Raw genomic sequence first — 12,692 nt, forward strand, 5'->3', positions numbered from 1 at the left:
GCTAATTGCACAGAGAGGCGATTACAAGTTGAGAGACCCCGCTTCCCCTCCTCCTGCGGCCCTCCTATGTTTTGTGGTGTTGCTGGGAGGGATCCCTGCAGACAACTGAAGTATACATTTTGTGGTCAGCGCGGATTGTCTTTATAGGAAGCAGGGATCAGCAGCTGGATCCGTCCTGCCTTTGTCAGCACGCAGCCTGGCTCATTAGCTCTAACAAAGAGAAGTGGTTTGGGGCTCTTTAAAAAAAAAAAAGAGAAGAAGCAACCAGTGATTACGCATTTCCAAGCTCCTAATGTATATGTGATAAGTTTCGTGATTTTAAAGGAAGAAAAAAAATCCTTTAATGCCAGATTGTCCAGGGCCCAGGCTTGGACAGAGCGGGCATTGTGTGGGTGAACTAGAGAAGGAAATCAGAAACAAGTCTGGGCAAGGGGATTGCTTTTCTTTGGCCCAGATTGGTATTATTTCTGCTGGATATATTGTGAGATTGGGGTCTGACGTTCTTCCATATTACTCTGTAACTCATTCCTCTTCCTTGAGTTTACCATGAAAAGTGTTGATTTTAAGATCCTCCTGTGCCTTTCTCAACTTGAGCCCCCCGGGCATGTCCCGGCGGCCCCTGTGATCTCTCTCCTGCCATCAGGACACCGCATGAAAACCTGGTGAAGCGGAGGTTTCCCAAGGCTCCTGGTTTTCATTTAGAGTTATTAGCACCAAGCGGACTTATCTTCCTGGCTTTATGGCGTAATGGCCTGCAGATGTCTGTGGGATAACTTAAGCCTGCATCACTACCCCCAAAAGGACCACCCCTTCACTCTTCCTGGTTTGTCCCAGCCACAGCATACCTCATAAATGCAAACTCAGGGCAAGCTGCTGCTCACATCTTTGGACCTCAGAGCGAGATGCTCCGCTTCAAAATGTGGCTTTTAGGAAACACACAGACGCACATCCCTGTTTGTTTAGATGGAGCCACAGGGGAACGTAGGGCTCTATCTGTTAGCAAGATACTTTTCTTCAGTGTTTCCTACAGTGCTCTGATTTTTACTTTAACGTTTGCACACTTCCTGTTGGATGGTTTCACTGAGGTGGCAGGAGGAGGGTTGTTTGCAATTACTGGCTGCTGGGGAAGTCCCTGCTATCTCATATGTAGGTCTTATAGAAAACCCCCCCTCCCCATACTTGTGATTTCTTTGCAGGAAGGAACAGGATAAGGCAAGAAAGTCCCAAGTGAGCCCTGGGTATATATATATGCCTGGTTTTGACATGGAGGCTGCTGTGTGGCATGAATACAAAGCACTTCTCTTACCATACACAATGAGGGCCTTGGGAGGGAAGCCTCACCAGGGAGACTGTTTATAGAAAGGGAAGAAATAACAGGTCAGATCCCAGAACATGGCACTTTCCTGATTTGGAAAGTTTGGCATCTTTGTGTGGAGCTGTGCCACACACGCATGGATGTATGACAAAGGCTGGGTGTACAATAAATATTCTTGAACCAGTACAGCATGTGTTGTGTTAGCACAGGTTGGGCTTGACGACGACGAGGAGATAAACACAGATGCTGGTATGGCCTGCTGGCAGAAGAGCTGTCAGTGCTGAATGGTTGGTTGAAGGCTGCCTTTTAGGACAGCTTCAGCTGATTTTTTTTTTTTTTTAATTTCCTTCAGTTTACAAAAGTTCAGGACCATGGAGTTTTAGATTTACTAGGTAGAGCTGTTTCGTTCTGTCTGTGATTCTCAGGAGCCTGAACATCTTCTGGTTGGCTTGATGGAGAGGTGGTTTCCACGTGGTCATCTTTTCTAGGTAGATGTGTTGATTCCTATCCACCTAGGACTGGGCTCACGTGTGCATCTTAGGAGTGTTCCATGTTTAGTACATGCTTAGGTAGAGAGATGTGAGGAAAATGTGTTCTGAGGATTCCAGCCAGCTATACCTGTATAAAAACAAAACAGAACTTCCCTTAGAAATGGCAGTTGACCTTAATCCATTTGGAGCTTCATTCAATACATCAAAACACGAACATGCTCATCTAGGTGGTTTGTTCACCGAGCTTAGAAAAAGTTGTAAAGGGTGACATTTGACTCAGGCAAGTACTAATAAAGGAGTGTGGGGTCTTCAACTGCCTGCTAAAGCCCCCGATCAAATTCAGGCCACATTTTTTTTTTTTTCTTTGACCAACTTCAAGACCAAGTGTCTGAGAGAAGCTGGGCTAAAGCAGTCACGGGTTCTTATTTGTGACTGCTCCTTCCGGTGGCTCAGTCTCCCTATTATCTGTTGCAGAAGCTGTCGGGGCGGAAGATAAGTCCGGTGCTGCGGATGTTTGGTCAGTCCATATCGGGAGGCATTGACATGGATGGAAATAGTTATCCTGGTAAGCTATTTTTCTTGAAAGACATATGAGATAAGCCAAGATAACCAGTCTGGTAAGTGTGGTCACATCTATTTAGGCTTAGAAAAATTCACTCAAGTAGAACAGGGTGTTTTGCCTGGTGTTTGCTTTTTAAGATGAAAGTAGTGTTAAAATTAATTTTTTTTTCAGTTTTAAAATGATCTGCTCTGAAGGGTTTAAGCACCAGGAGGGTGGATTTTTGTAGTGATTTCCGTGGCAGCAAGTCTTTCTGATGAAGACAAAAAGCCCTCTCCACATTCAGAATATAAGGAGTGAAACCTCGTGCTTTCCGTAATATTTGAGCATATTTGGAGGTGTCTTCCTCTTGATGGGAGAGAAGGAGCAACCCCCCCATCCCCCAAACATACACACACAAGACAAGTATTGAAAGAAACACTTGGAGCAGGAAGAAAACCATGTCCTTCCCCTGGCACAGAAAACAGACCTTTGCCATTCAAGGCTGGCTGGCTTATCTTCGGGGTTAATTAATGCCCTGTGGTGGTTGAGGCTAATTGAGTAAAAATGTATGATTTCAAACCCCGATCCTCAGACATACCCGGTTTAGGTGAAATTGACTGGGCAATGGAATAGTGGACCCTTTGCTGTTTGAAGGGGATGGAGTAGGCAAGGTGAGGAAGCAAAGAGAAGACGTGAAAAAAAATCCCAAATCATCGTGGAATTCAGAAAAAAAGTCCCTGAAACTGTAGGTCATCGTGCTAGCTTGAGAAAAAGTTTCTTTCCATTTAAAATGCCTCAGAAGAATCTGTGAAAATGAATGAAGTTCTGTATAGGGTACAGAATTTCAGAGTTTCTCACAGACAGGAGTTTTGATCATCGTTGTAAATCTACAGAGCCAGGAGGAGTGGGAACAGAAAAGGGTCAGTTTTGAGGTCTGTTTCCCTGATAGCTTACTTGGTAAAGAATCCACCTGCAATGCGGGAGACCTGAGTCCGATCCCTGGGTTGGAAAAATCCCCTGGAGAAGGGAAAGGCTATCTACTCCAGTATTCTGGCTTGGAGAATTCCATGGACTGTATAGTCCATGGGGTCGCAAAGAGTTGGACACGACTGAGCGACTTTCGCTTCTTCACTTTTCCTTATAGACCATTGAGAAAGCAGTTCTTATTCTGGGCAATTTGTGGCTGTCCCTAAATAATACTGTCCATTGGTTTAGCAATACTGTCCATTGCTTCTCTGTGCGATGTGCGTTATAAAGTTACCCCCATAGGTAGTTAGAGATACAGGTGTCTCCCCTTTTTACAGATAAGGATGCTAAGCCTCAGAGAACTTAGGGTGCCAGAGACCACATTGTACTGCGAATGAGGACTCAGGCTGCTCCCCTATATTTGCACAGTGAGCAGGTGTGGTCACACTTCACAACACATGTGGATTTCTTACCTTACAGTTTTTCATAAGAGAAATGGCAAGTGCATCAGATTCTTTTATGTTCAAATATCCAGGCAATTAAAAAAAGACTGTTAGAAAATAGCAAAATTAACATGCACACCCAAGGGCAGGGATTTTAGCAGTCCTGCAGTCCATGGACACATTCTTTGTTTTTCCTAATTGAGGGCATTTGTAGATGGAGGGATTCAGATGCTTTTGGGTTAAGATGCTTGGTTCTGTACGTGGTCATGGGGACTGCAGGGCTGAAGGGTTTTATTATACTTGAGGGGAGAAAAGGCAGAGAACTGTTGCATAAATGCACAGTTCCTAAATTAAAATTATTTAGGAATAAACATTACCAACTAACACTTGTCTTGATTTATAGTTGGCCAAATATTTTCATGAGTTTTCTGATTTTCATATCTGATTTAGTGTATTTAATAACTATTATATTGAGCAAGTATGTAATAAATGTCTTCTGATTTAAATATTACAAAATGCTTTCAGCTTTTGAAGAAGACATTGGGGATCGTTATCTCCATTGTGCAGACAAGGACACAGAGAGTCTCTGTGGTCACGTAGAGGGAGGGGTGGAATGGAGACGGTTCTCATATTCAGCAGAACCTAGAGCTTCTCCCAGGAGTCATTTGATTCCAAGTGTCCCCCCTCTGAATCCCTGATGTCCAAAAGAAACAATGTGAGCCACTTATGTAATTTAAATCATTCTAGTAGCCACATAAAAAATGATATAAAAAGAAACAGATGAAGTTAATTTTAATAATGTTTTATTTAGCCCCATGTATCAACATATTATCATGTCAGCATACAATCTGCAAAAATTTTTTATTAGTGAAATAGTTAATATTTTTTAGTACCAAGTCTTTGAAATCAGTTTCTGTCTTACATGCATGTCTCGGTGCAGACCAGAACCCTTTGGGGTCTCAGCTGCCACACCTGGCAGTGGGCTGCCATACATGACAGTGTGGCTCTAGCTCCTCCAAACCCATTATAAGCCCATGACCTTGAGACTGGCCTCCATCACGTTGGAGCACCTTGACAGCGGGTGGGTGAGATGGGCTTCAGCAAGATTCTAAATCTGTAAACTTGTGGTTTTCAGATGTAACTATTGGAGCCTTCATGTCGGACAGTGTGGTTCTCCTAAGGTGAGATGCTTCTCTCTTTCCTCTCGGTTCTGTGTGAGTGAGGGATGGAATTGGGTTGGGGGGCGGCACAGGGGATTTATTTATCATCAGTCAGCAATCACTCTGCCCTGTTCCTTGCATGCGGAGGTGCTCGGTAATTGCGACTGCTACCTTTGTTTCCCTGTTCTTGTTATCCTGTATCCCAGGGTTTCCAGCTGGTGGGCCTTGAGTGGCTTACATGTGTGAGGATAGCATCCTTGGAGCTTCTAGGCAGACGTTTCTGCCTTTTGCCATGAACAACCCTTTCCATGGATATGCTATACATAAGCTGTCATTTCCCGTGGGTGCTATGACACTGCCTTGTCCCATCTGTTCATCCCTACCTACAGCCTTCATCTCCACTTCCCCACCTCCTGGTCCCCAGCCCCCCAGGGACTGGGAGCCTCCTGCCCCCTCACTCTTTGGTGACAGCAGAGGGTGAGGGACTTGAGTTCACTGAGAAGCCCATGCCGTCTGGATCCCTCCTGCAAAGGCCAGTGGGCTGCCGTCCCACCCACGAACCCTCTCCAAGTATTTCTGTCTGTATGAGTCAGAGGAGGCAGAATTACACTTTGGAGTGGGAGCCAACTCTTAGGTTTTGTTAACAACCTGATTGCAGAACTTTCTAAAATAGGCTAGTAGAATCTTAGAGCTGGAAGGGATCCCAGAGGCCATGGAGTTCCACACCCTGGATTCCTCTCATTCAGCAGGGCCTTTCTCTTGAGTCTCTACCTCAGGGCTACACAGCCTCCTCTGGAAGGAGGGACCACCTCAGATGGGGGCTTAGGAACTTCTAAGGGAACCAGTTAACTCTAGGTAATGAAAAACATCAAGTTGTTCAAGTTACTTGCCTTGTGCACACTTACCCACAAAGGCTATTTGCAGGCTTTGTCAAATTGGCAGTAGCCAGAACTGTCTTTCAGAAAATCCATGGATGATTTACATTTTCAAGATTGAGTTAAAGTTACTGAGCCAGAAGTGACTCTGTTACTCCAGAGATTCTGATACTTTTAACAATCCATGACTCCTTTATTGAGCACTGCAATGGGCAGAAAATTGTGGGGAAACGTAATATTTAAGGCATTCTGAATCAAGCGGATTCGTTAGACCAAGCCATAAATACATCACAAAACATCATCAATATAATACAGTATGTGGCAGGTGCTATGTGAACAGTATAGATGGTACATAGTCTAAAGATTTAGAAAAGATGGTAACTACTCTAAGAATGATCTAAACAGAGACATGGATTATATTTTCTTATCAGATACCTAGCCTTAAGGGCCTTTAGCTTTCAAGTTTTTTTCTTTTTCATTCTTTCTTTCTTTAATTCCTGAGAGTTAATTTAAGATGGCCAATCATGTTGGAAAGAAATGAATAAATTTAATATGGCATCCCCCCCCGCCCCGAATATTACATTGTTGAAGAGGCAGAATAGTCTTGAGATTGAGAGTGGAAACTCTGGGGCCAGGTGGCCTGGGTTCAACCCTAACTCTGCCCTTAAGAGGTGAGTTTCCTGAGCAAGGCTGGTAACCTCTGTTTCAGGATGGTCACCTGTTAAAAAGGCAATCGTGCTCACCTCACTGAATATCCTAAGTTTTTATGAGAGCTCAATGAGCTAGAACAGTGCCTGGTTTAAGTGTTCAATTTTATGCTTATGCTCAGTCATGTTTTACTCCTTGTGACCCTTGGAGCAGGCCAGGCTCCTCTGTCCATGGGATTCTCCACGCAAGAATACTGGAGTGGGTTGCCATTTCCTCCTCCAGGGGGATGGATCCTTTACTTTCCATAGGGTTGGATTTCTCCTTTATCACCCTATTCTCTGCATTGGCGTTTTCTCAGGTGGAACAGCTTTCATGGCTACAGATGGTTGTGTTTGGACTTGAGAGACCAAAGCTCCAGCTAGTGGCCTCACAAAGTCATTTTCCTTCTGCTCACTCTTCCAAGCAGTGTGCTCTGGCTTCTCAGGATTCCCCTTGAATAAAACACATTCCCCGGCTGCTGTTAGTGGAAACCAGGCCTTCTCCAAACCAGGAGCTTCTGGCTTAAGGCATATCTTATGGGTTCTGCTTTTTCATCATCCTTGTATTTTATAAGCTTACAGCTGTGAGCTCTAACCCAGAGGGGCTTGTCTTCTTCTGTCCTCTTTTGTGAGGGACAACGCTCTCCAGGGATTTCCTCACACGTAGGTGTTACCCATGGATGGGAGACCCCAGACCCTAGCCTGGCATGGAGGGTAGAGTCGGATGAGGTTGATGAACTCTAACAGGGATGGATGTAGAGTCCATAGAGGAGAACAGCTGGGAGCATTTGGAGAGAGGAGACTTTAGGACCAGAGCTGGGATTACCGGCTCAGACGAGGAGGTCCGCAGACGGCCGTGACAACCATGCCAGGGGTGCCTAGGGGTCCCGAGCTCACGGTGACCCATTCCCTCGTTCATCTGCCCCTGTGCATTGGCCTGTTGAGAAGCAGCTGGGTGTCAGATTGGGATGTACTTCATTGTTGTTCATTGGCCAGGTCATGTCTAACTCTTTACAATCCCATAGACTGCAGCACACCAGGCTTCCCTGTCCTTCGCTATCGTTCATGTCCATTGAGTCAGTGATGCCATCCAACCATCTCATCCTCTGTTGCCACCTTCTCCTCTTGCCCTCAATCTTTCCCAGCGTCAGGGTCTTTTCCAATTAGTCGACTGTTTGCATCAGGTGGCCGAAAGTATTGGAGCCTCAGCTTCAGCATCAGTCCTTCCAATGAGTATTCAGGGTTGATTTCCTTTAAGATTGACTGGTTTCATCTTTTTGGACCGAACCAGTGCCTCCTACACTGGCAGGCAGACTCTCTGCCCCTGAGCCACTAGGGAAGCCCTGGCTATACTGTGGAGAGCAGCCAGCACAGTTAATAATCAGAGAGCTGTCGTTTGATAAGTACTTACCTGTGCCCGGCACTGTCTAAGCCCTGGTGTGTAGTAACTCTTCACTCTTGTTGCTTTTCACATTGCGGTATAATCTGCATACAATTTAGGCAGGTGCTTGATGGGTCTTGCCCAGTGTGTACACCCGTGTAACTTCTACCCCCATCCAGATGAAGAGCATTTCTGTCACTCCAAGAAGCGTCCTCTTGCCTCTCTCTAGTCACACCCCTCTCCTGGCAGACGACTGCTCTTCTGATTTCTGTCCCCCTGGATCAGTTCTAGAATTTCCTATAAATCGAGCTCGAGTGTGTGCACCCTTTGGTTTCTGGCTTTTTGCACTCAGTGTGATGTTTTTGAGATGCAGCTGTATTGTGTGTTGTGCGGTTTTTTCCCGGTACCGAGTGGTGTTCCATTGACTGAGTAGACTGCAATTGTTTGTCTATTTTTGGAAGAATATATCTGAACTCTTCTTTAAAAATTTCATTTTTTGGCCACACTTTCTTGGCTTCTGGGATTTTAGTTCCTCAACTAGGGCTCGAACCCGTGTCCTCGGCAGTGAGAGTGTGAAGTACTAACAACTGGACCACCAGGGATTCCCCTGCATTTTAACCCTTAGTCTTCTTAATAACTCCATGACAGAGATATGGTGATTAGGAGCCTCATTTTAGGGGTGAGGAAACCAAATGACCTGGAGGTTTTATCAGTTTAAAAGAGGAGGGATTCTAGGTTGCAGTAAATGCCTTGAGGACAGCAGAGCAGGGTTGCCCTGTCAGAGGGGCGAGTGCCATGCTCAGCAGAGGCCGGGGAGGGTGAGTGGGGTCGCAGGTGGCGGTGAGGGCAGTGGCACCCTTGCTGTGGCAGGTCTGCAGAAGTCGGCGGCCCAAGTCAGATGGCCGTGGGTGGGTGAGAGGAGGAGAAGCAGAAAAACAGTACATCTTACCTTCTTTCCCGAAGCTTGACTGCAGAGGGGGAAGTGGGAGTGGCAGTGGTTCAGAGAGGGTGTTTGGAGGGCGGGACCAAAGTGACCCTCAGCTTCACCCTCATCTGTCTGAACCTCACCCTGACCCCCTTCCTTTCTCGGGGCCTGGAGAGGTTGAAGAGGTAGAAGGGGGCAGGGGAGGTGGAGGAGGGACTGGGGAGGTGAGGAGGGGAGTGTCTGGTGTCTGGACTGTGGGTGGGACTGGGCTCAGTGCAGGATTCAGTTTGCGGTGTGGATGAGGGTGACCACTTCAGGTCTCTTCCAGGAGTGTGAGGGGCTCAGGGTGAGCAGGGAAGGCTCCAGAGACGAGGTGGGGCCCCTCAGAGAGGGAGGAGCAGGCAGAAGGATCGCCCAGGGCGTCCAGGGGACCGGGCAGGTTGGCACCCTTTGATGAGGTGCTGCATGTGGCTGAGCAGCAGTGAGCCGGGAGTCTGGAAACTGGCTGATGAAGCTAAGGGGGCATCCCAGGCATGACTTTGCTGACAGGCAAGTAGGGATAGACTTGGAGTTATCTTAGGGTCTTAGAGAGACCAGAACATGGAGGAGAGCCAGGAAACCATGCCTGTGTGTGCATGTACCACACACACACACACCCCCCTCACTTACACACACCATACATATCACATACACACCACACACACATACAGTCACACAAACCATACACACACACACCACACTTACACACACCATCCACAGCATGCCTGTTCTGCTCTAAGAGGGAGAGTCAAGAGCCATGTAGGTTAGGAATGCTTTGGGCTGCAGTTAAGAGAAAACCTTTCTGAGATTGGTTTTCAACTACGTAGATTGAATTGGGCCTCCCTTGTGAAAAGCCTCTTGATGAAAGTGAAAGTGGAGAGTGAAAAAGTTGGCTTGAAGGTCAACATTCAGAAAACGAAGATCATGGCATCTGGTCCCATCACTTCATGGGAAACAGATGGGGAAACAGTGGAAACAGTGTCAGACTTTATTTTTGGGGGGCTCCAAATCACTGCAGATGGTGATTGCAGCCATGAAATTAAAAGACGCTTACTCCTTGGAAGAAAAGTTATGACCAACCTAGATAGCATATTCAAAAGCAGAGACATTACTTTGCCGACTAAGGTCCGTCTAGTCAAGTCTATGGTTTTTCCTGTGGTCATGTATGGATGTGAGAGTTGGACTGTGAAGAAGGCTGAGCGCCGAAGAATTGATGCTTTTGAACTGTGGTATTGGAGAAGACTCTTGAGAGTCCCTTGGACTGCAAGGAGATCCAACCAGTCCATTCTGAAGGAGATCAACCCTGGGATTTCTTTGGAAGGAATGATGCTAAAGCTGAAACTCCAGTACTTTGGCTACCTCATGCAAAGAGTTGACTCATTGGAAAAGACTCTGATGCTGGGAGGGATTGGGGGCAGGAGGAGCAGGGGACGACAGAGGATGAGATAGCTGGATGGCATGACTGACTCGATGGACGTGAGTCTGAGTGAACTCTGGGAGTTGGTGATGGACAGGGGGGCCTGGCGTGCTGTGATTCATGGGGTCGCAAAGAGTTGGACACGACTGAGCGACTGAACTGAACTGAACTGAACTGTGGTTCAGCTGGTAAAGAATCTGCCTGCAATGCAAGAGACCTGGGTTCGATCCCTGGGTTGGGAAGATCCTCTGGAGAAGGGAAAGACTACCCACTCCAGTATTGTGTCCTGGAGAATTCCATGGACTGTATAGTCCATGGGGTCGCAAAGAGTTGGACATGACTGAGGGACTTTCACTTTAAGACGTGAATTAGCTCCCTGGAGTAATGGATTACTTTGGGGATGGTTAGTGGTCTAACACCTTCACCAAAGGTGTGGGCTCTTTATCTCTCCTCCCGTCTCTGCCATGCAGGCAGCACTGACCCTACAAAAGGCCAGGGTCACTGGAATAACATCATGTCCCAAGGTGTCATGGCTGGGTTTATTATCTACCTGGAAGTGAAATACCATGATCAAATTAGATATCAGAATTTAAACTGAGAATCATCAGAAAAAAGTATTCTATGGATTAAAGATGTGGGGGTGTGTGTGTGTATACACACACACACAAATTATGGTATATTGCTCAGCTATAGGAATGAGTGAAGTAATGCCATTTACCACAATAAGGATGGACCTAGAGATGATCATACTCAGTGATCAGACTCAGATCATACCCAGATAGAAAAAGACAAATCTCATATGATATCACTTATACCTGGAAGCTATAAAATGATACAAATGAACTTATTTACAAAAACAGAAATAGAAAACAAACTTATGATTACCAAAGAGGATATTAGGGAAGGGATAAATTAGGAGTTTGAGGTTAACATATACACACTGGTAGACATAAAACAGAAAACAATGAAGACCTACTGTGTAGCACTGGGAACTCTACTCAATATCTTATAATAATCTATAAGGGAAAAGAAGCTGAAAAAGAATAGACATATGTATATATGTTTAACTGTATATATGTTTAACATATGTATATATATTTAACTGAATCACTTACACCTGAAGCCAACCCAACGTTGTAAATCAACTATACTTCAATTTAAAAAAAGCATTGCAGCCACCAGCTTCTTTTAAAGTCTCAGAGCATTTGTAGTGCTGCCCTTGGGTGCCCCTCTGCTTTCATCTCAGCCTGTGAAACCCAGTCTCCCACCCCAACCAGGGTGTGGGCTGGCCCAACTCTGCCCTCAGGAAGTTTGTTCTCTGGGATTAGCTCAAGAGGGCAGGTCTGGTGTTAGGGTGACAGGCTCCTGGTGTTATGTCATGGAAGGTCGGAGGAAGTGATCCGAGAGGCTTATGAAAGATTTCTGGGCTTTTCCTGGTCCTGAAACAATACTTGGAGTTGAAACAAAAAGGTTTGGGGGAACTGATCTGACGGATGTTGGAGGGAGAGGTGCTTGTGAAGGTCCCAGCCTGTCATTTCAAAGGATTCCGTTTCTTTTTTTTTTTTTTTTCTTTTAACAACCGTCATCGAAGTCCTTTTATCTGTACTGCTCACTTCTGCTTCCTGCTCACCTCGCCTTCCTCTGCCAGGCTCTATCCTGGGAGGAGGAAGCAGGCATTTCCCCAATGAGGGGCCCTGGGATGGTGGGAGGGACTGGGCTGCTTCTGCACAATGGCCTGGCAGGACATGTGCTAGGCAGGTGGAGTCTCACAGAGTGGACTCCGGCTCTGCTGGTACCCCTGTCTGTTTGATGAATCTTTGGCCCCTCCTGTAGTTTTTGATTTCTTGGACTAGAGAGATTTCATTTAACAAGGGTGGTGGTTGTTTGAAATTTTTATTGGAATATAGCTGATTCACAATGTTATGTTAGTTTCAGGTATAGAGCAAAATGAATCAGTGATACATATACATTTATCTACTCTTTAAAAAAATTTTTTCCCATATAACTCATTACAGAGTATTGAGTAAAATTTCCCTGTGCTATGTAGTTAAGTCCTTAGTAGTTATCTATTTTTTAAAATTTATTTTACTTTATAATACTGTATTGGTTTTGCCATACATTGACTTGAATCCGCCATGAGTGTACATGCGTTCCCCATCCTGAACCCCCCTCCCTCCTCCCTCCCCATCCCATCCCTCTGGGTTTTTGAACACCTACTCACTAGGCAATATCAGGATGAATTCAGCAGGATCCCAGCCCTTGGAGGGCCTGTAGGCTGATGGGATGAATTTGGACATGGACAGTGGCCTTAGTTAGTAGGTGAGGTGAGGTGTGGACACAGAGAAGGAAGAAATCCAAGTGCTGGGGTGCTAAGGAACACTCGAGCATCTTCTAAGGATGAACCCAGAAGGAAGTTGGAAACCAGATATTGGATTTCCAGGCACTGCCATTGT

General features: G+C 45.8%; 1 protein-coding gene across 1 annotated transcript in view; it reads left to right on the forward strand.

Annotated features, from left to right (window-relative positions):
- The window catches only part of ITGA9 (integrin subunit alpha 9), a 367,113-nt gene that overhangs the window by 73,478 nt on the left and 280,943 nt on the right, over window positions 1–12,692 (forward strand). Inside the window, exons 12-13 of the mRNA XM_068981673.1 lie at window positions 2,281–2,371; window positions 4,892–4,937. Coding sequence (XP_068837774.1) covers window positions 2,281–2,371; window positions 4,892–4,937 — 137 coding nt within the window. The remainder of the gene's footprint in view (window positions 1–2,280; window positions 2,372–4,891; window positions 4,938–12,692) is intronic.

This window comes from Capricornis sumatraensis, chromosome 10 (assembly GCF_032405125.1).
Source record: "Capricornis sumatraensis isolate serow.1 chromosome 10, serow.2, whole genome shotgun sequence".
Lineage (NCBI taxonomy): Eukaryota > Metazoa > Chordata > Mammalia > Artiodactyla > Bovidae > Capricornis > Capricornis sumatraensis.